At 39.3% G+C, this 23084-nt stretch overlaps 1 protein-coding gene across 12 annotated transcripts in view; it reads left to right on the forward strand.

The window, feature by feature from the left end:
• LOC117388678 (microtubule-associated protein 4) overlaps window positions 1-23084 on the forward strand; it is a 111951-nt gene that overhangs the window by 54545 nt on the left and 34322 nt on the right. For 10 of the 12 annotated variants that reach the window (XM_055230107.1, XM_055230114.1, XM_055230109.1 and 7 more), the window contains exons 5-7: window positions 6048-6137; window positions 8896-9066; window positions 14286-15632. In XM_055230107.1, coding sequence (XP_055086082.1) covers window positions 6048-6137; window positions 8896-9066; window positions 14286-15632 — 1608 coding nt within the window. The remainder of the gene's footprint in view (window positions 1-6047; window positions 6138-8895; window positions 9067-14285; window positions 15633-23084) is intronic. The other 2 variants (XM_055230118.1, XM_055230119.1) reach the window with 1 other exon arrangement.

Below are 23084 nucleotides of genomic sequence, written 5' to 3' on the forward strand. Positions count from 1 at the left end.
AATTTATATAACTATTGTACTGAATATAGCCCAGACATGGGCAAACTACGGCCCGAGGGCCACACACGGCCCTTTGGGCTTTTTAATCCAGCCCGCCAAAAGTGACCAAATTATATTGAAATAGGTAAGGATAAAAGTTGTTCAGAGTTTTTCTGCTGTGTTTATTTAACTGAAATAATAAATTAATTATTCATTTAATCAGTGCATTTGGAAAACAATTTGTACAATGAGCCTTGCATATTCATGCTTTGCTACATGTTACAGGCCAAATTGATAATGTAATATATACATCTATATATCCTGGCCCGGCCCCTCTGTCAAATTTTAGAACCCATTGTGGCCTGTGTGTCAAAAAGTTTGCCCACCACTGATATAGCCCCACTCCTTCCCCTCCACAGGCTGTGATTGGTTTGGCAAGAATGTGCTAGAATAATGATATGAATGAATAAAGATGACCCCATGTGTCCAGGGTCACACACACATACCCCTACACCCGTGCATATACAGAATACAGTAAGGTCCATGTTCTTACATAATGTGGTGGTAAGAAGTGTCTAAGTAAACAGGAGAAGATGTGAAGTGTTTGTGACAGACCAATGTCAGCATTGTCTCTGCTACTAAACAGGATTACATAAGGTCCAGTAAGAGGAGGAGCCACATTACTTTTTTTCATATGAAATGTTTGTAATGTATCAGATTGCACACGGTCCAGAGCTAGCATTGCCTGGACTAACCCTATCACAGTGTCAGAAGCAGTAACTCAGAGATGTTAGCCCTTTAACCTAGATCTTACCCTCCTGGTCTACCAACATAAGTCTCGACCAAACCTATAGAAAGGAGTCAGTCGGGAGTCTGGTCTAATTGCAAAATGAAATCTTGCAAGAGTTCACAAGCTCACAAAAATCTTGTACCACACACATGGCTACATTTGTGCTCAGACCAATGACGGGGCAGTTGTGTGATAAGTGACAAAGGTGAAGCCCCTAAACAAACCAAACATGGTGGCATTATAATACAGTTGAACTAAATGTTTTTGAAAAACGTGCAACAGCAATTTGTGTATTTGTGGATGGGAAAGAGTACGTTTCTCTAAACTAGATTTAAGCAAAGTTTAAAAAAAAAAAAAACACTGAGGCAGTGTGGCATCAACCATAGCATTCATCTCCAGCCAAATGAAGCCAATTGAGGCTAATTTGGCGCAGAATTCCATGTTTGGAATCCCGAGATTCTGTATCATAGCAACCAAAGAGCCAATCAGGACCAAGGTTATTGAGAGCACTCACCCCTTCCCACTCGCATTCTTGGTTTGACAAGCAGGGATGAGAACTTAATAACGCTGTTAATCAAACCTGTTGCTAATGCTAGTGTGAGTTGACCTAGGGGAAAGAAGGCACCTGATTGGTCTATTTTTAATGTTCATATCTAGATTTGCAGACAAAATGGTAAAATGAAAATACTGGGATCATGTAGAGCGGGTTAAAATGAACATCTTAAGAACAAAATGATGAGGTTCACAACAGAAGAGAGGAGCCTCTATTTCTCAGGGGGAAGTGAATTGGAATTGATGGAGCTGAATCGCACCCATGCTCACTTCCTATTTGTAATGCGGTGGCTAGTGGGCAAGTTATGTCCATCTACCGTAAATTTCGGATTATAAGCCGCTACTTTTTTTCCACGCTTTGAACCCTGCGGCTTTTACAGCAGTGCGGCTTATATATGGAATTTTACTGGATAACGGCCCCTGGGGGGCGCTCTCTAGCTGTAAACGTAAAAGTGAGACAGACGTGGGGAAAGATTCTGCTCTGAAGAATTCACTAGTTTTGATTTTGAACGATCATTTTGCGCATCATGAAATGGATATGATGCAGTTTTTAAGATAAAGAAACAGAAAGGAAACAGAGCAGGGGTCGGCCTTTAACACGCAAAGAGCCATTTGGACCCACTTTCCACATAAAATAAAACACTGGGAGCCGCAAATACTTTTTGACATCTAAAATGAAGATAACACTGTATAATAACAATAATGTAACGGAATAATGTAGGTTTTACTTTCACGGACAAGCCTTCTACACGTGGCAGATAAATATGGCAAAAACAACTTAAGTGCATTAAAAAAATACAACTCACCAAACCGCTGCATCATGCATCGCGCTGATTATGTGATTATGTCTACTCTACTCCGCAGTTTCTTTAAAAAAACAACAACAAAAAAACTCGTAGCGTATCGTTTAATCCCAGGTGCTTATTCTCCATGTGCCTAAGCAGTTTTGAAGGTTTCATTGCCGTATTTGCTTTTCCCGTATGTTACGCAGAGCGGACTCTGTGCGTGAGAGTCACCTGCAGCGACAAACCCAGATTTTAAGTAGGCATTGTCTGTTAAATTTATCTTTCTTTTTCTTGGAGGTCGTAGTCTCCTCTTCTGGCTCCTCAGTTGTCCTTTTCCCCTTTGTTAAAAAGATCTCCAAAGACTTTTGTTTTGGCTCATTTTCACTCGCTTGTGGCTCTACTTTTGTGCGTCGTGTCTGATGTGTTATACGTGATACGTCACCGCGGAGACAAGAGCAGATAATATACTTGCTACTACATCAAATAGATTTCTGTGGCGATTTCCAGCAGGATTTTCATGATTCATCTACGGACGAGCTTATTAGTGTGTCATTAGGGACGGGCCAAAGTTGCTCCTGACCCCTGTGCGCACAGCGTCTGAAAATCAGGGCTCTTTACGCAGGACTGTGAGCTGTGTCTGTGTTAGTTCCCAAGCCACGCAGAACCGCAGTATAAGGCTGAAAGAGGCGCATACGGCTCCGGAGCCGCGAGTTGCCGACCCCTGAAATAGAGCCACTGCACGTAAGCTCGACATCAATGAATCTAACTTGGTCAATGTAAAAAGACGACAAAAGTTTTCAGAGGAAATAAAAGCAGATTTTCCGTGTTGGTGCAGCTTTATTTTCTAAACCTGCAGATGTGTTCATCCCGTGTTGTTGTCGTGTTGGTTCCAATTTTCAGGCACAGTTTTAAAAAAGCGTGTCGGTGCACCGTCTTTCTGTGTAAATATCTCATGTTACAATATGAAAACCTGCGGCTTTTATTCAGGTGCGGCTTATATATGTACAAAATTGATTTTCTCTTCAAATTTAGCTGGTGCGGCTTATATCAAGGTGCGCTCTGTAGTCCGAAATTTACGGTATATATACAGTCTGAGCCTTTCTAATTATTTCAGTGATAGAGATACCAGCTTCGCTCACACTACACATGCCAGTCTGGCTTCTGCAGCTTCATCTGTCTTGAACGATACAGTGATAAAGAGGAGTGTCAGTAGATCTGTTTTTAGCAGGTGCAACATTTAGCCAACAGCAGACAAGCACACTGTCAGGTCACTAACATAACCCAGTGCTGTACACCTCTGGCCACATGTGCTCCTGTGTCACTTATGCACCATCACAAAAAGGGCATCTCAAACCCACCCACAATTCTTTAAGTGCATATGACAACTTTTCATGTTTTTCCTTTGGTGAAATAGTACCTGTGGTCAGTATTTATCATAGTTTTGCGAAGAATTTGTATAACGGAATACCTCTCCCTATGTCACCAACATTGAACATTCTATCCAAAATGCAGAGACAATTTACACACAAGGAAGGCTTTTTTTGGCCATTTAAACCTTCATTTATATAATATATTATATATTATATAAACCTTCATTGAAAAGATTAAGGTGTAGCCATTTATTTTTATTAGTTTATTCAAAACAATTGTGCAATTTAGACAATGCGTGTGTTAGCATGGTTGCTAGGTAACTGTTATGGAATTACTTCATATCTGCATGTCATATCTGCTTCTCATGTCCAGCGAGAAAATAAAATGATAAACTTCACCAAACTAACCACCCTTGTGCATTTAAGTGTTTAGTCCTAGAAATCCCCCCCTGGTTGTGTTGTTATTTGGAGGAGCTGGGTGCTGGTCATGACATGCTGTGAGTGGATGGGCGATGGATGACCCTGCCTTTGGTTTGTTTGTAATCTCGTCCTTGTGAACGCGACAATGCCACCCCCCCTCACCTCCCTCTGCTCCTGTGTGTCTGTGGGTGTGCTCCTGTCCACTCTCCTCACCGTCACTCGGAGGATGCTGCTAGGACTAAACTGCAGCAGTGTTTTCATTCAGTGAATTCAATTTGATCTTTTTTTTCTTCTTATTAGCAGTTTTGATATCAATGGACCATGTATGTCCCTTATTGGCTTATCCACCTGTCAATCACGCTCATCTGAACTTGGGGAGATTCACCTATGACCAGACTCATATCTTGTGTATTCTGGTTCATAGGCAAACCAGACTCACAGACTCAAGTTCGATATCGTAATGACAAAAAACTAAAATTAAATTAAATGGGGTTTTTTAGATAACAGGATGAAATTTTCAACATATGATAGTATTAAAAGTATAGCTTCTCTAATATTACCAAGTTGTCTTACTAGTACTGATATACACTCACAGCCTAAGGTTTGGACACATCTTCTCTTTCAGTGTTTTTTTCTTTGTTTCTACAATTTAGATACAGACTGAAGATATTAAATCTAGCAAGACATATGGAATTATGTAGCTTTAAAAAAAAAAGAAAAAGATTCGGATTCCTCAATGTAGTGACCCTTTGCTTTGTCGGTAGCGTTGCAAACCCTTGGACTTCTCTCAATGAGCTTCATGATGAAATCACTTGAAATGGTTTTCAAGGTGTGCCATGTCAGGATTCCTTATTGGAAGCAATGATCAAAGCAAAGGTTAAATGTAATTTTAGGAATCAAAAACATAAAACAACATTTTGAGTTATTTCACTTTTTTGTTTACCATGTTCCATATGTGTCATTCAAAGTTTTTAGAATCTACAATGTATATGAACATAAATGAAAAAGTGTGTCCAAACACTTGACTGGTAATGTAGATCAACTGAAACTATTATGATGTTTTCATTTTAAAATTATTGATGTTTGTCAAATCAGTATTTCGTTTTGATTAGTTTTAGTATTGATTTGGATCTGGATATAGGTTTGGAGTATTATCCCTACAATATTGATAATGAGGACAAAGTTGCAATATTTCACCATTTTCATTGGGAGACTTTACATTTTTAATTATCAGACTTTCACAATTGACCTTTTTCTTTAGTGAGAGTATGTCAGGAGGTCTGTTTTCCTTATACCACACACAGATCTATACATAAATAAATCCTTACGTCTATCTTACGTCAATTATAGACATTAGGGCTATTGAATAATGTAATACCAGTATTGAGATGTACGAAGTATAACCAAAATGTAGTGCACAGGGAGGTAGGCAGAGGGATCTGGGACCAGAGACGTCATAGTGGACCAGACTACTGCCTCAGACTGTGGAGAGAGAGAGAGTGAGAAAGAGAGAGAGGGAGACAGGGAGACATGGGGTTCAGAGTAAGGCTAGCACACTGGAGACAGACACTGCACTCAGCTGATGGGGATCTGACTTTTAGAAGGTAGGGCTGAGCCAGAAAAATATCCAAAGTGGAATTTTTCTGATCTATGTTGTGATTTAGATTTGAAATTAGTTTAACCTTCAGTCTGCATTCAATGGACATAAATTAGGATTATTAATTACATAGCATATAAATACTAGACAACTTGCTCATAAAACCGCATTACAATTAATGAAGATGTTGTAATTGTGTCTAAGAAATGTATGTAATACTTGCATTTTCAAAATAAAAATAAAATGGAAAGAATGATATATTTTTCTATAAATTGGATGCCATGTGAATTGGAAACATAGACAACAGCTTCAACAAATCCATGCATTACAGAACATATCTATAGAGGTCAAACGACATGGATTAGCATGTTTTACTCCAAGTTATACTTAAATAATTGTAGGTTTTGCTTTAATTCATGATTGATGAATGGAGAACTTTTCTGTCCTGTTAAAAGGAGACACTAGTGTTTATAGCTTCATAGGGCCGTTATAATCTAACTAACGGAATCACTAATGTCTGGACAGTGTGTTATTGACAGCTTTGTATTTCACAGGTTTGAAGCTGGCAGCATCACACTCAGAGCCACAGGGAGAGGTGCGGCCGCCTTCTCTGGACCAGGCCTTCAACATCGACTTGTTAGCAGGTAAATTCCACTAGACATATCAGAGAGAGTGTAGAGATCAACCCTGAAATGGGAATGGTTTCCAAGAAGAAGCCGTCCATCTCGTCGTCTTCTCTATGCCTTTATTATTTTGGACTATACTTTTGCTCTAGAGTCACAGAGCACGTGATGGTATGATACCTGGATCAAAGTATTTAACAGCACATACAAATCGACCAGTCACTGCTACACACAAAGGAACGTGGACAAATAATAGGCCAGTAAACAAGTGTTGCTAAGTTGCTAAATCTCCAGAATGTAGTTCATGTGAACTTCTGTTCCGCTGCGCTGAAGATCGCCCAGTAGATTTTATTGTGGGGTACTTGGAAACTAAAAAGAATATGCTAAAAATAAATTGTACAATTTAAAATTCTGCACAAATCCTACACTAGCCATAAAGGAAAAAGCAACACACTGGCAAAACAATTTTGAGAGTGCATGATTTTGTCTGATCTCAGAACTGTCGCAGTGTCACGTCTCCTTAGTACTTTGATGGGAGACCGGGAATAGCAAGGTGTTGTTGTGGCCTTAGGCAAGACACTTCACCCACCTTGCCTAGTAAGAATGTGGTGTGTGCTTGAGTCCTGGTGTTGGTCTGACAGGCCAATGGCACAGATGGGCAGCCTCTCTGTGTCTATCCCAGGGCAGCTGTGGCTACAGTAGTAGTTTACCATCACCATGTGGGGAATGAATGAATAATCCATAGAATTGTAAAGTGACTTTCAGCATCTAGAACGCATAATAGTTTCTTTAATAGTTTCTTTAATTTCATCTGAGAAAGCGTTAAAGGTACAGGGCTGAGTTCAGGGCAGCAAACATGTCTTTTGAATATTTCAACACACAAATGCACAAAAGCACAGTGGATACTTTAATGGCTTTTCTCTATTTCTGTCCCTGCTCCTTGTTGTTGACCCGTCCCTGTTTAAATTATGAATACCTCGCCACTACAACCTTCTCCACCTCTTCTCTCTCCTCTTCTCCTGCCACACCCCTCCACTCTCTGACCCCTCTCAGCCTCCATGACCAGTCACTCCCACCCCCGGGGCCACCTCAGTGGCTCTACCCACATGATGGAGCCTGGGCGGGCTGCAGCGTTCTCAGGTATAGCTTTGTTTTCCACTCTGGACTTCCACACATGCACTTGTTAATGGACTGAGTGGAGTTTTTATTATGTTCATCACTGCAGGCTCCTTTACTACTACTACTACTACTGCTACTGCTACTACTACTACTACTACTACTACTACTACTACTACTACTACTACTACTACTACTACTACTACTACTACTACTACTACTACTACTACTACTACTACTACTACTAGCACTAGCACTAGTACTAGTACTACTACTACTACTAGTACTACTAGTACTACTACTAGTACTACTACTACTACTACTACTACTGTCAGTTCCTATACACAACTATCCATTTTTTTTAATACAGAAGTGGATTTCTTGATATTTGATGTAATGGAATATGGAGCCATGAGGCAGCAATGGGATTTGATTTGTGAACCTACTTGGCCATAGCATCAATAAGCACTACATAAACAATATGAAAACCAGTGTAATGTTTTTTTTTTAATTTAATGTGAACTAAACTTGTGCAAAACATATTTTTTCTTAAGTTAGAATCTATTTGGCTAATCTGGGTACAGATAAGAGGAAGTCCCTGGCATTTTAAAGGTCAAAGTTTGCATTTGTTGTTGTTCTCTTGTCATGAGTGCTACATTCTGCTGTGGTCTCAACTCTGCCTCTGATTTCTCTTATGAGGAGTGAGGAGCTCAAAAGTCTCAAATTGCTCATGTTGTGGTTGTGTTTTTCTGGTTTAGTTCAGGTTTTTAGCTCCAGGTTTATTCCCAATTTTAGTCCCAATGTGAATGTGTTGCCTGTGTGCAAGTGTGAACACAGCCGTATCCCGTGCATTTGGCCCAGCCTTCACTGACACTGGGGCAACCTGTCAGGAGCAGTGGGTGAATGATCAGGACTAGGAGGACTAGCCCACTGTGCCTGTGTTAAGTTGATGGGAGAACTCTCAAAGAAAAGCACCAGATATAGGGAGAAGCTTCAGAGGTGAAACTGGGTAGTTAAATGGCCATATTTATCTGTTTGGAATTGTTGATGTTTGAGTTATCTAGTGATCTCTCGTAGGTGCTATTTGAACCCTTCTATGGTTAGCAGTATGATCCTGTCCAATGCTCAAGCTGCAAGCTTATGTCACCCATGCCCCTTCATGACAAATTCCCATAAATATACAAAAGCAGCATACAAAACAATACACTACAACTTCACAAGCCTGATGCAGTAGTTTAATTACCGGGATGCACGCTGATTGTGTTAGCACTCCAAAGGGGAAGCAAGTTGAGTGGGGGACTCAGGGCACCAAAAACGAAAGTGAAATTTATTAAACCTTTTAATAAGTTATTTTCTGCGAATATAGTATTTTCAAAACTATTAAATGTAGCATGGTGATCTAAATGTTAAGTGTCAGCAATTACTACCTTGTAGAAGTGTAATACCCTTTCTTTAACCAAAAACGTGCTCTGTGACTCAGATAAGGTTGAAAAACACTGCTTTAATGGAACAGAAATTCTAAGTTAAATTACCTTCTGCCTGCTGTTTACAGGAGTTGAAGCGTCTTGATTCAATAACTATGTCCAAATGACCTTTTTGGCCTTCAACTCAAATATGTATCAAACTCCATTCTTTTGACTTTGTATATCCACCTCTTCCTCAGATTTCTCCCAGCCAGTGGATTTCAGCGCAGCCCCCCTGTCTGGTGAAAAGCCCCCCAGTGTAGCAGAGGCTCAGCTGTCCACCCCCCAGTCAGCTTCAGATGTGCCTAAAGACCACAGCCCGATGCTCCCAGAGCCTCAGCCTCCACGCAGCCCCATGGACCTACTCCCAGGTAACCCCTCCTCCTCATGGTACAGGAGTAGTCATAATAATACATCATTTTTACCTAAAACATACAGCGTCATCCACCTATTTTGACCCTAATGGTATTAGTAAATACAAGCAAGATGGCTGTTACATTTGTTTAAAAATTAGAAGTTTTTCTTCTACTTATTTACATAAATCGGCTGTGAAATAATACCTGATACTCTAGGTCAAACTTGTAAGAGTATACAATATATTGCAATATAATATAGTATTGGATATGCTGGATTTTTTCATATATTGGTAATGAAAAAAAATGTGGAAACAAGATTGTGTCCATATTTTGTTTTATGCCCCATTCTTTTTGTGTCCATGTGATACTTAGTTTCAGTTAATTAGTGAACTTTATTACTATTAAGGGGACCTTGCTATGCACTTAAAATAATAATATTGACAAATAATGTAAAATATAAGCCACTTGGTCTGCAAGACTAGTCTAATCTTGACTAGTCAACTATAAAACATAATCGTTGTATTTTTATCATCATAATCGCTATCTGAACTATGCGGACTCTAAAACACATAAAAATACCATATTTTAAATAACAAAGACGGTGACATTAAATCAAAATGTCAAAAAAGAATAAGCTATTTCAGATATGATCATATATTATATTTATCAGTATTCCACATTTTCCATACATATTCTCAATTTAGAAGCCTTCTCCATATTTTAACCTTGGTTGATAATAATGTATTTAAAATGTTTCAAAGCACAATAGAAATTATTTTTGACTTGCCAGAGGTGGGTAGCACTCCAAGAAATTGTACTTTCCAGAGTAATTTTCTGGCAGCACACTTTTACTTCTACTTGAGTAATGTTTTTATTGGAAGTAATAGTACTCTTACTTGAGTGAAGGTTTTGGTTACTATTACCCCTCCCACTGTGAGTAAGTCAAGTACAAGTCGCAAAAGCTTTGTGTTGACAGCATGAAATGATTTGAACATTTGTGTTATTAGTTTGTGTCATTTTTCTCTATCCTATGAAAATATCAGATTTTTTCCCTCACTTAATGTTTTGTCCTTCAAATTACATTAATTTCAAATTGTGAATCAGATGTTACATCCTGACAGTTACTCTTTAAGTTTCTGTTACTTGAGCAGTACTTCTCCTAAATACTTTTCGTACTTGTATATTATTTTGAAGTAACTTTATTCTTACTTGAGTACTTTTGTGGCTACTCTACCCACCTCTGTTAGTTGCAACTTAATAAGCCCCAACCAAAGACAATTATTGGATGTCTGTAAGAGCACAAAAAATTAATATTGGACCAATCCTACAAAATACTCAACAGCTATTATAAAAATACGTTCATGGTTTTTCTGTACTGCCCATATGAGTGGAATGCAACAGCTAGCCCTCCTCTGGCTTGCTGTTGCGTGTCCCTCTATAGTAGCCTCTCTCTCGGTACAAGGTCAGTGCTCATCTGATGCTGACATGTACAGGGCAGTTGTCATGTGTGTATTTATCCCACAGTAAGAAGCTGTCTCTCTAATGTCCACTCTTCTCTCTGACCAAGGGCCTTCCTCCAGTCTAGTGCGCATGAGGTCCTGTAGGGAGCATTCAAGTGTTCACTAGAAAAGTTCCGACTGTGAGGGCAGCAAGAAAGCGGAAACACCAGGCAGCGCCCTCTGGCACATATAGAGAGCAGCAAAGGACAGTATAGGAAACACAGGGCAGATCCAGTCATACCTTCAATAAGGATTTTACAGCATCTCATCTCTTGTTTCCCTCACTGCTCCAAACTGCTTTAAAATCCATACTGAGCTTGAACCACAGGAAGGACTCATATCTGCCTCACTATATAAGATATTTCATGTTGCTTGCTTTATTTTCAATGTAAAGTGTTAGCTCTTCAGCAAAAAAACAGTGCTGTGTGACGACATCACCAGGCGTGGTTCAGGGTTATGCTGGTCTGAGTGTGGGCCATAGAATGCTCCGCAATCATGCTTGAGCCCAACAACATTCAAAAAGCCTAGTGTGAGTCTGTGCTTAGACACTGAGATACATAATATATTGGCTTGTCTGAAATATTAACTGCTTGTAAGAATCACATAAATTACAGAGCTGCTACAGAGCAGAACTCTACAATACATGACATACAACACACTGTAAGTTCAGCCTCTTGTAATTATTCCATTGTAATTTAATTTAATTTTAGCTCTTCATTTAGCCATATGTTCCTAGGCTTACAACATAAAAACAATGTTTGGTACACAAACACATATATGGATGGTGTTATGCCCAAGGACAATCACCAGCCAGTCGAAGGTACTGAACTGACATTTTTTGAGTTATAGGACCAGCTAATGCTGCCTTGTTCATTTGTATAGTATAAATGTGATCTGAAAACATAAGACAATATTACATGTGACTATATCTGTCCCACACAATGATGTCCCACAGCATAATTATCAATTTTGCTCCCTTTGACCTGTGTCTTTTTCTAGCCTAAGTTCCGCACTTGTACAGAGCCGATTCTGTCATGGTTGTGTTAATATAATAATAAGAATATAATAAGAATAATAAGAATGGTCCTCTCGAGAACCAGAGCCCTGTATGCAGTCTGACAGCTGCTCTACTTAAACTCTCCTGAATAGGTTCGAGTGAGTAAAGACGCAGCAAAAACCAACAGCAAACTAGGACAAAGTGGAACACCTTGTAACTTTTTGTTCCTTCTCTGCTGTTACGTCCAGCATCGATGAGATCTGTTCATTAGTTAGACCAGAGCCAGAGTTGGACAGTCATTGACCTTCTGTCCAGGATCATTAGCTGATAGTTAATCATTTTATGTCTACATGGAGAAAGCTCCTCCCAGTACTTAATTGTGGTGTACGTGCATTGAATATAATTTTTTCCAATATTATTATATACAGATTATGGTATCAGCAAAAGCTCAGATATCACACATTTTTCAGGTATTGGTACTCAGACCAAATCACTGATCCAATACGATTCTTTATTGTCCTGGTGAGGACCCTAAATATTTTACATGACTCTAATACCAGTTCTCAAAATCTCTTTTATTACGGTACTGTCTTTTATGGATGATTTTCTTCAGATACCCTTTTACTTTTTTTCTCTTTTTTTCTACTATCAATCTCACCAAATTGATAGGTGTTCCAAGATGCATTCTCCAGTTTGTGAACTCACAAAAATCACAAGAATTTGTCTTGTCTATACTACTTCACACTATGCGGTATCAGACTGGTAATGATATCTGCAAATACACTGAGCCCAAGTGTCAGATTGGATAATAAAAAAAAAATAGTATTGCAGCAAAACTTTCAATTGCACATGCCTATTTGTCATTACATACATTATATTGTTAGTATGAATATTCACATTCTGCCTCCTTTAGTTTAGTAATTACTTACACTGCGCGATGTTTATATGATTTTGGAGGTCGAGGTACTTTTAATGAATCCATAGTAGAGTACAGAGGGATCACAAAATGTGAAAAATGGGCCAGCCAGTTAACCTTCACATATCTATTATCTTATATAAATCCGATTTGAATTCATAATGACATAGACAGAGGATTATTGTCCCAGAAGGATATGCTATTTTAGAAAAAAACCTTGCAGATCAAGAAAAAATTAGTGAACACCACAGAGACAGCCCCTACTCGGTCTAGGAATTGAATCTTCTTGTGGTGAGAAAAGAGTGCTTAACATTATTCCAACTCTCTTCCAATATATTCTGATACTACAGTCTTAACTGTTGTGACACAACAATTAAAAATGTCTCACTGCTTATTCACTTCCACTCATTGAGGGTAGTGCATTTGTAAATAAGTTTTTTTTATAAGAGAGCTCCTGCACCCACGTGCTCAAATTTGATTGGGACACCATATTGGCAGTGGTGAACTAGGCATCAAGACTGTTTTATTTTGTTTTTTTTGGGGGGGGGTTTGTCAATAAATCAAGTCATAGGCAATGATTTATCTTAAAACTATCATTAGTGACCTTTACGTGGCACAGATGTTATTTTAAAGAGTATTGACCTTATTCTTCCCTGCCCACTTTTACCATAAATGCTGCTAAACGGTGCTTTCTTTGTGGTGGCACTTCAGGTTAAACGGGATAAAGTAGATTGATTTTCAGAATGTTCAATGTTCATGTGCAACCATATTTCAATAGTGCACCGATTCTCTGGGAGGCTTTAAAACATCTCTGTGGTCCATATAGAATCATTTGCTGTCAAGATCGGCAGCCACATGCAAAATAATACATGCCAAATGATGATGGAAGCGCCCACAGTAACTTCCAGAATAAGGTGAATAGATTGCATAGATTTCCCCTTAATTCTGCAATATCTGGACATCTGGTTTACTTTTCACCTTCTTATATTATCAGAAAGGGTCCCTGGACATATTTGTGAAAAATATACTAATGCACAACTGTTGTAGCCTACATAGCAGGCTAAATCACTCATGTCAGCGTAAGAAACACCCAGAAAACACTGGTTTAGCAGAAGTTTGTGATTTGATTGAGTGATTTCTTTGTCATTGAATGAGAAAACAAAGAATGAAATTACAATTAGCAACTCCCTCTCAGGAAAATTATTTAGCACGTTAATAGCTGTTGGAAGAAAGCTTTTCAGTGTAATTACTACATCGAGCTGTAACACCTTAGTGAGGGTAACAGATCAAACAGCAGGTGGGTAGGGTTGGACTGGTCTGAGACTATAGCCTTTGCTCTGCTCAGGTAGAGTGAAGTATCGTATAGAGTGAAGTAGCAATATCTTTTTTAAACCATGGCCGGGGTGTTAAAGTGACCAGGAGAGGTCCTCACTCACGTTCACGGCTTGATTAGCTGCTAGTCTGTTTAACTGCAGGAATCCACTTCTGTCAATCTGGAGCTTTGTAAGTCCGGGAAAAGGCCCAGGCTTACACTTAACGGCCGATGCAGTTAGTTTCTGTACTCTGCACTACCACTGCCACTGCATGCTGGGATTGCCTGATAACAATTGCAGGTATAGGGCAAAAATGTCTTGCTGCCTAGTCACTTTTTGTTACCGATGAGTGAATGTCAATCAATTGTCAGTGTAACCTTGTCTTATATTCCAGACAGCATCACTTAAAAAAAAACATGAGAACGCTAAGTGTTTCTAAGATTTACTTACAACGAAATGTGTATGAATATCTCTTCCACTGAAACTATCCCCTCTCCATCCACAACAAGGTGCAATTGGTGACTCCTGGCCCAACAAAGGCTCATGTTTGGACTCAGACCTCCCGTTCACCCCCAGCGTCTCCACGGTGATCAGTCGTCACGCCAGCCATCTTGGAGCTAGCCCCGAGGACCAACCTGATGGGTGGCTGGGCCGGGAAAGCGGAGGCCATGCTGGCGGTGACGAGAGAGAAACTGAGGGATCGGACCGAAAGCAGAAGAAAAAGAAGAAAAGACGACAGAAAGATGAAGGGGTGTTTGAGCACATGGAGAGCAGGGGCCCAGCAGAGGCACAGGTCCAGGGAGAAAGTTCACCAGGAGAAGACTTCTACAACAGGATCGGTCCGAGGAGGGACAGAGGGGAGGCTGGCTGGGAGGAACAGCTCGGCAAAGGCAGAGGCAAGAAAAACAAAAGCCGTAAAAAGATTCCGGAAGAGTGGAGCGTCATGGCGGAACCCTTCGTTCCATCTACTGCCGCCACCGCCCAGATTGTCCCTGACGTCATGATGGAGATTGGAAGTTCTGGTGGTGTGGACTCTCCCTTTCCTGATCATCACAATTGGAGACCGGAACCCCCAGCAGAAGAGAGCCTCATTCCGACTCCTTTATCCCAAGATGTTTTCGCGCCAACAATCAATCCCATCAGCCCCTTGGTGCTAAACAGCGAGCTCAAAGCCACTGCTCCTCCGTTCACCATGCCTGGATCATTCCCGGCAGCGGCCAAACCTGATGATTCATTTGACCTCTTAATGGATCTGGAAAATGGCAACCAAACATTCTCTTCTACGTTTTCGCCTGAAGTTCCAGCAGGAGACATGGTGGACAGTGGCATCTTTGACAAAACTACACCCCTCCAAGATTCGCAAGTGATGGCAGACGGAGACACTTCGGCATTCAGTTCTGCTTCCCAGGCCAGCCCGCCACCCAAGGATGACGTCCAGGCGTCTGCTCCACCACTATCCCCGTCGGACGCTTCATGGTTCCTCAACGAATCCCAAGTGAGCAGCGGTAACGATATTTTTGAGTTCACTGATAGTTCCGGTCACCAGCTTCCCCTTGGCCTCTCCTTTGATACCCCGAGTCCAGCTCCTCTACGGTCCCCGAAAACTACAGCTCAAGAGTCACAACCCAAAGACACAAAGAAGTCCAGAAAGTCACGGCAATCATCGTCTTCTTCAAAGAGTCCGACCTCACCAGATGCTAAACCTATTCCAGCCGAGGACTCTCAAGCAATCAGCCCATCTTCACCACCTGCGCCCGGGTCTGCGCTTAACCCAGCAGCCAAGCCTTTCTTTCCCAGTTTTGCTGACTCAGTGGGGGACCCCGCAGAGGTCTCACCAGTGTCTCCTGTTGTTGAAGGTTTGTTGGCGTCAGCGCTGGACAGTAGAAGTTCTAGACATCCCTACCCGCATGGTGTTCCAGCGTTTGCTTGTTTAGATCACTGATGTTTGTTAACCAGCTTTTAGGACCAATGTGAATGCTAGAATATTAGATCAAGTGGTTCTCAAACTGTGGTGTTCAGGAGTCTTTTTGTCTGGTTTTAGTCTTAGTTCAAATGTACCCGTTTACCAAATGTCTCTAGCTATAGTATAAAATTGGGAGAGAGAGGGTATTTTGTCCAATAAAGCATTCAGAACAGAAAATAAATAATTACCCAGCCCTAAGTTCAAATTTAACTTAAGCCTGGTTGCAAGTTTATTCTTCACACCTGGTATAGTTCTGTTAAGTCATAATTTAGACCTACTTTAGTTCATTTAAAGCAGTATTTGAAAAACATATATTTGAGGGGATGCCTTAAGTTTGAGAATCACTGATGTAGAAGACTAACCACCAACGTGTCTTTTCCTTGCATGATCACAACAATGACAATTTTCTCTTGTCTTGTAACTAATGCACCAACCCAAGTCCAACTCTGGCTGCGGGACGTCCTTTGTCTAACTCTGTTGTAAATTCACACCAAATTGCACCAATGTTCTGTTAACCACGTTGATGATGATGGATATCACTAACCAATCAAAATCATTCTCTTTCACAGCACTGTCCAAATCAAAACCGTGCAACTGTCTTTTAACAATAACAGTTTCTTGAATCCAGGTGTGGGGTGATCTTTGTACTAATCAGTGTCTGTATTTAATCTCTCGTTTGAATCAAATTATTATAAATGTAGATTGTGATTTTTGTCAATTCTGATCATGTCAAATTCTAACAGTTATTTCTCTCTTTCTTCCTTTGTATGTGCTGATTGCTGTCTGCTGATCTACTTTTAGGTGAGTCATGTTTTACGTTACAATTTATGCTCAATTTTGGTATAATTGTGGAAATTTCAAGTTTGCCTGTATACTTAAAACGGCAAAATATATATGGGAAAAATTCTGAGTTATAATTTGCTTGCTTGTTCTAGAAGTTGATTGGAAGAATTGTCCGAAATTATAAGGCAAGTCAGATGAAGATTTGGTTTTAGGTCGATGCAATTCGGTTTACGTAAGGTAGTTTTTGTACTCCGGAAGATGCTATGCCTTGAATTACAGGTACAGTGTGCAACTTCCTGGTGGTGGGATGTCACCTTCAGTATTGCATGGAAAGCGAAAGTTAAAATCATACTTAGGAACATTCTCCATGGAGATAGATACGTTTTATGAAATGCAAGCTCACTCACAGTAAGGAAGCATGTTTTGTGTTTTTTTGTTTTTTTACCATTTCAGTGCAATAAAAAAACAAACAAAAAAAACTTAATTATTCTTCTTTTTTTTTTTTTTTAGCTCTTTAGTTGCATACCGAGGCTTTAGTAGTCAAATACATTTAGGTTTTCATTGCATTCTTAGTATTGTTCCTAAAAAAAAATACAATAGTAATGGAATCACTACAAGTATGTTAAGGCTGTTATTTCAATGTTCTAACCATGACTGGAAAGAACTTGTTTTTTTCCATATAGTGTAACTAAATGTATATAGCTGAGTTTGAAAAATGATAGAATTTGAGTTGTTTTTGTGGCTGTTTTGTACTGTGCCTTGTGATGTATGTTGTTGTCAGAGTAGCTCAGCGTGGCTCCATTAGCTCCAGCAGACTGTGAAATGTTCATGTTTACTGCAGCGAGTGAGAGCGGAGGTAAAAATAGCTGAGGCTCTGTGAGTTTGGTTTGTCACTTCGACCAAATGTGTGGTGTAAACTGATGCTGTGTCATAAAGATGTTACTTGTGTCCATCTGAATGCTGATTAAAGCTTGTTAGTGCAACTTTCCAACATAGCACAAAAAAAAAAGGATTGGACTATAGAAAACTGAGAATATTTACGGCTGCGCAATATGATGAAAAATGTTGTATTCAATAACTATCCCATTAGACATGACAACGTATATGTATGTATATCTGAATTGTTTACAAACAAAAAAATGGGAAAATGCGCGTGTGTGTGTGTATATATGTATGTGTGTGTGTGTATATATATATATATATATATATATATATATATATATATATATATATATATATATATATATATATATATATATATATATATATATATATATATATATATATATACATACATACATTTATTATTATTTTGGTTTTTTTGCAATATTTTACAAAGACTTTTGGGTCTGGAAACAAAACTATTACTGATGGGTGTGATTAACAGTCGAGTTAACCAATCAGAGAAATACATGGTCCATGTCAAAACAAACATTGTGGCACAGCAAAAATGTTACTGGACACCTGTACCCTTGGGTTTCACCCGCTTTTGTCCTTGCTGTAGATGTAGATGTGGGGATTGATCAGGAGAATTCAGCCCCTCACAGCTGCCTTCACCCTGCCTTACAGTAATAAGAGCCTTAGCGGTGCCAAGGGTGTGCCTCTGTCATCAGGGTGCTGCTTAACTGTGTATAAGACGAGACAGCAGTGTGCACAAAACAACATGTTCCATAGTCAGACTGGGGAGTTTGAAGTGGGGGTAGAAAGAAGAAAATATAGTCTGGTACAAGCCAATAAAAATGTAATGTTCTAAAAGTCTAGGATCTGCAGTTAATCTTGATTAAATTGTTTTAAATCATCACTGATCAACTATGACTTTATTTATGGAAAGGTCTACAGCCAGTCCTCGGTCAGACTGGAGTGCGGTTTTGAAGCAAAATCCAGACTTTATAGAAAAATTTGAACGGTCCCATTAGGTTAACTGGGTTTTCTGTATTGATTATAGTTTAGATTCTTCTGTACAGACCTCTATTTGTTTCATACCGTAACATCATGTGACACTTCTGAGGAAGGCAGCAGAGTGCAGTCAAAACTGCCAAGGTATGAGGTCTGTACAGAAGAATCTAAAGTATAAGAAACTGAACAATTTATTTTTGTGACAAACAAAAGTTCAGAATGTAACTATCGTTCTATGAACGATTCTATGAAGAAGTATTTTGAATTTAGAATAACCCTCTGGTCAAATAGAAATAGAAATGTGTGCGAGTCAGTTATGGTTCACACCTGCCTTTCACACAGGATTAGTCCACTAAATCTACAATGTAATTAGTTTTACTCTGACTTTCCATCTTGTCTTCACTTGTCTTGTCTTGTTTGTTTTTGTTTAGCTGTAAACCTTGGTGGGTGAAATTACTGGAAATGTGCCTCATTTGTGTTCTGGTGACAGCAGGTTCTGAGCCTTGCTGTACCAAGACGCTCTGCTCTGTGGTGCCCAGTGCAAACAGTGCTCCAGTTCACTTACTACTGTTGTTCAAAACTGGTTTGGTCTCTCGCTTTTGCTGATAAGAATTTTAATGCTGTTTTATTCTTACTTATGTTGTACTTTGGTGTTATCAGAAAGCAGAATGAGCAATGTTGAAATCCAGTTGCATTAAACGGGCTCTCTTAAAAGGGCTCTTTCTGATCTGAGTCGTCACTACCTAAACTCCCGCACCTACAGCCAATCATTAATCAATGCTAGTGCAGCCTCTGCAGCTCCGTGAGTGAATTTTAGAGGTTCTGCAGGTTAAAGGTTAGTTAAATAAAGTGCCATATTGTATAACATTCCAGGAAAAAAACAATAACACCTTCACGTTGTCAAGCAGGTGGCAGGCCCGCTATCAGAAAAATTAGACATTGCACATTTATGGCATAGGTTCAGTTGTGATTGTATTTACTTTTTAAAACAGTAAGAGGGCAGGCTACATACAGCTCCACTCAACAAGTTGGCATATCAGTCTGGTGAGAGCCATATTATGCTTCATTAAACACTCACACTGTTTGATTGCTTTTTTAATTAGCAATATTTTGTCTTGCTTACTAAAACTTAGAATTTTCTTTTTAACCTTGTGTCAATCCTCTTTTTACTTTTAAATGTCAATATTATTAACTATACCAAGCTATTCTCCTCCAGCTTTATTTTATGGTAATAATTAGTAAAACTACAATTCATCTCGCTACTCAAATTCTTTAAAGACCTGAGTTTACAATAGAAGCAGACTATTTTTACCACACGTTGTTGTAGCTCCTCTGTGCTATGGAAGCCTGGGAGGGACAGTTGTACAGTCCGGCTCTTCTTCCGTCTCCTCTTGGTTAGGGTTGTTGCGTGTTATGAACTAATGTAGTGTGACTGCTTTGGGGGAGGTGTCTGGAGTAGCCTGCTCCTGAACACTGCAGGGGCCAGAAATGGACAGTACAGCGGTCACTTCGAGGTATGTTTTGAGGACTGTGGACAGGCCCATCTTCTCACATAAACCGTGAGAGTCATACTTGTGCTTGATACTAAACAAAATACTAACAAAACGTTTGGCCATGTTTGTAATCTTGTTTCACACCTCAAAAACATACCTGGACATCAATAATTACAAAATGCTTCAGTCCTGACTTCAGCTACTAGATAGCAAAGGAATGGACAAATGTTTTAGAGTGAGGACATTTCACCCCTTCTTCAATTCTGGTCAGATTACTGGTGGGACTCCTTTACATTTGTCTGAAGGGAGGAGCTAACTACACTAACTAGATCTATTGAACTACACTACACTACGTTATTGAACTACACAAATAGGTATATCTCTAACGTTATGTGAAATTAAAGTCCTAAGGTTCCAGGTAAAGAAAAGCCTCTAGTGATGCACAGGGCAACCTATCAATGTTTGTAATGTTTCCCATTCATTTATGTTTAATGCACATTAGAGAGGTGCCTATTTTGCAGATATTATGACAATGACATTATCAGAGTTTGTCCTGTTTGTCAATGACCCTTTGAGCTCAACTGTTCAGCTGTCCCTGTCCATGGTGCTGAAACACTCATGCTAACTGTAGTTTAACAGTATAGTATTTTGTGTACCTAATGGGATTAACTATTAGTCTTATTGCTTAAAACATATTCTTTTGACCTAACTGTTAATTGTTTACTTGCTCTAGTATTTAGCAAACTGCATTATATAATGATCTGATCCTTTGTTTGGTGCTTCTGGGTCGCTCTCTTTTCACTTTAAGTAGAACAACTTCTGTTCTTCTTTCAGAATGTATGTCCTACATACTGAGCCGTAGACTTTATATGGCAAATGCAGCTCTCATAGAAAAATAATATTTAAAACTATTATTGCTCTCTACTTACCATTAATTGTGCAAATTAATCTTGTCAAAAAAAGTACACATTTTTACCATGAAGAATGTTTATTTGGTTTTAATGAACTTACCAATTCCCTCTGCATCATTACGCCCAGCTCCACCTCCTACAGACAAACTCCTCTCGCGATCACACTTAAATGGCTTTAGTCCCATAACGATGCCATTAGCACAGTCACTATCTCTGTACGTGACAAATAACACGCACGCATAGAACTGTCCTGAAGTGAGCCGCACGAAAAGGTCACCTACATAAAATCATCTCAAATATGGAAAAAGTAAATAGAAAAACTGAGGGTGGGGGTGTGTTGCCATGGAGACAAAAGAACAGTTACTATTGGTGCAGAAACGGTGGCAGATGCTGGCACTAATGATGGTCTATGATAATGACACAGCAGCACAGGACTTCTGGGCTCTGGAAGCTCTCTATGGAGTGGAGAACATGTACACTTTCTGATATAATTTCATATTTTAACATAAGTCTTAAATAACAATTTTAATGGTGTGTTCAGGCTTTTGTGAAGATGTAATTGCTTTTCCTAGAATGTATGGTTCCATAGTATGGCAGGTATTTCTTATCCAGTTACTGCTCAAAAATAGGTTGAAAAATGGGCCTGGTTGTTGTAAGCAGACTTGCCTTTCCACTGAGTAGAGTGGGGCTGCAACAAAGTCTTATCGAGTATTGAAATGAACTAATTTAGTAATCAAATAATTGTTAATTTCAGAGAGGAAAGGTTTTATGACTCAGATAGAGCAGTAATTACATCGAAATGACAATGCGTAGATTTTTTGTTTTTAGTGAAAATCCATGTTTTGTTGCAAATATACTTTTTGAAGATGTTCTTAAGCTGCATGGCTTTAACTTCATCTCAAATTGAGTAAAAATCTCCTATTCACTGGCCTTTTGCAATCTAAACAGCTAATTGATCAATCAAAAGAATAATCGATTACCAAAATGATCGTTGCAGTCCTATTATGGAGTATCATTTATAAATTTAAAATGCTTGGAAAGTGTACAAACTTTCCTTAAAATCCATCAGCTTTTGTGTTTTTGAGCTCAGGCTGTGTTTTCTCACCTCTGAAAGACTAACAAGTTATCCTTTTAAAGATCACAAACTTACACACGCTTTAAAAATGACTTTAACTTGGCCCGGTGATGTCACCTTTGAGTTACCAGAGCTTGCTTTATGCTTTGTGTATTGAGTGCATTGAAAAAGCCAGTGCCCTTTAAGATTTCTTATTTAACCAGCGCACAGCATGAGGTCATGGAACGCAGCTGTGGAGACCAAAACATAGAAAATAAATATGAGTTGCTGGCTATGAAAGATTTTCCATAACTGCAAGCCGGGGTGTAGGAGGATCTGTGTATGGATTAATGATTTTAAAAAGACATCAAAAACAGTCTTAGCCACAGCTGAAACATTCTGCTTGGGGATTTATTGTAGCCTCTGAGTGTACAGGGAAATGAGATGTGCGAGGAGAGCTGTCGCAATCTGGAATAATCCTTTCCACCTGATGAGCAGCCTAGTACAGAGGAGGGGCGGGGTGGTGGCTCAGGCTAGGATATATCGATGTGCCAGTATCAGGTATCGGTCTGATACGAGGTGCCAGTACTCATACTCGTCAGTGAGCTACTGATACCACTGTCACTGTGCTGCATCTCAGCAGACGACCGATGACCGTAAAGAAGCACATTGACTGTTCTGCACATTAAGCTCATCTTTAATCATATGTGACTTTCATGTATATACTTTCATGAAAATATTTAGGAGTCTAAAGGTTTTTATAGTCACAAAGGATATCAGCGCAGTACTTGTTTTTACGATAGTAGCTAAAGTTACTAAGTGACATTGGCAATTATTTGCTTGTGCATGCATTATGACTTATTGTAATTGACAAACTGTTATGCTAAAAGTGGCTCGCTGTCAGTTAGCAGGGCTCAGTCGGCAGAGACGAAGTGATAAAGACTAAAGACAGGTCCGTATGTAAATACATTATATTGGAATTATATCTAACGAAAACAAAACGAAAAAGTAGACTATACTATAAAAACCCTATGAAATTACCACTGTAATCAAATCCCTGTTAAAAAAAATGTCTGGTATTGGTACTCGATATCGGCGAGTACTCAAAATGAAGTACTCACATATAGGTCCTTTAATACATAAAATAGCCCACATTATCTTGATCTTCATTGAAAATATTCTTAGTTGACCAGCTATCGGTGGAAGGA

This window comes from Periophthalmus magnuspinnatus, chromosome 20 (genome assembly GCF_009829125.3).
Source record: "Periophthalmus magnuspinnatus isolate fPerMag1 chromosome 20, fPerMag1.2.pri, whole genome shotgun sequence".
In the NCBI taxonomy this organism is placed as follows: Eukaryota; Metazoa; Chordata; class Actinopteri; order Gobiiformes; family Gobiidae; genus Periophthalmus; species Periophthalmus magnuspinnatus.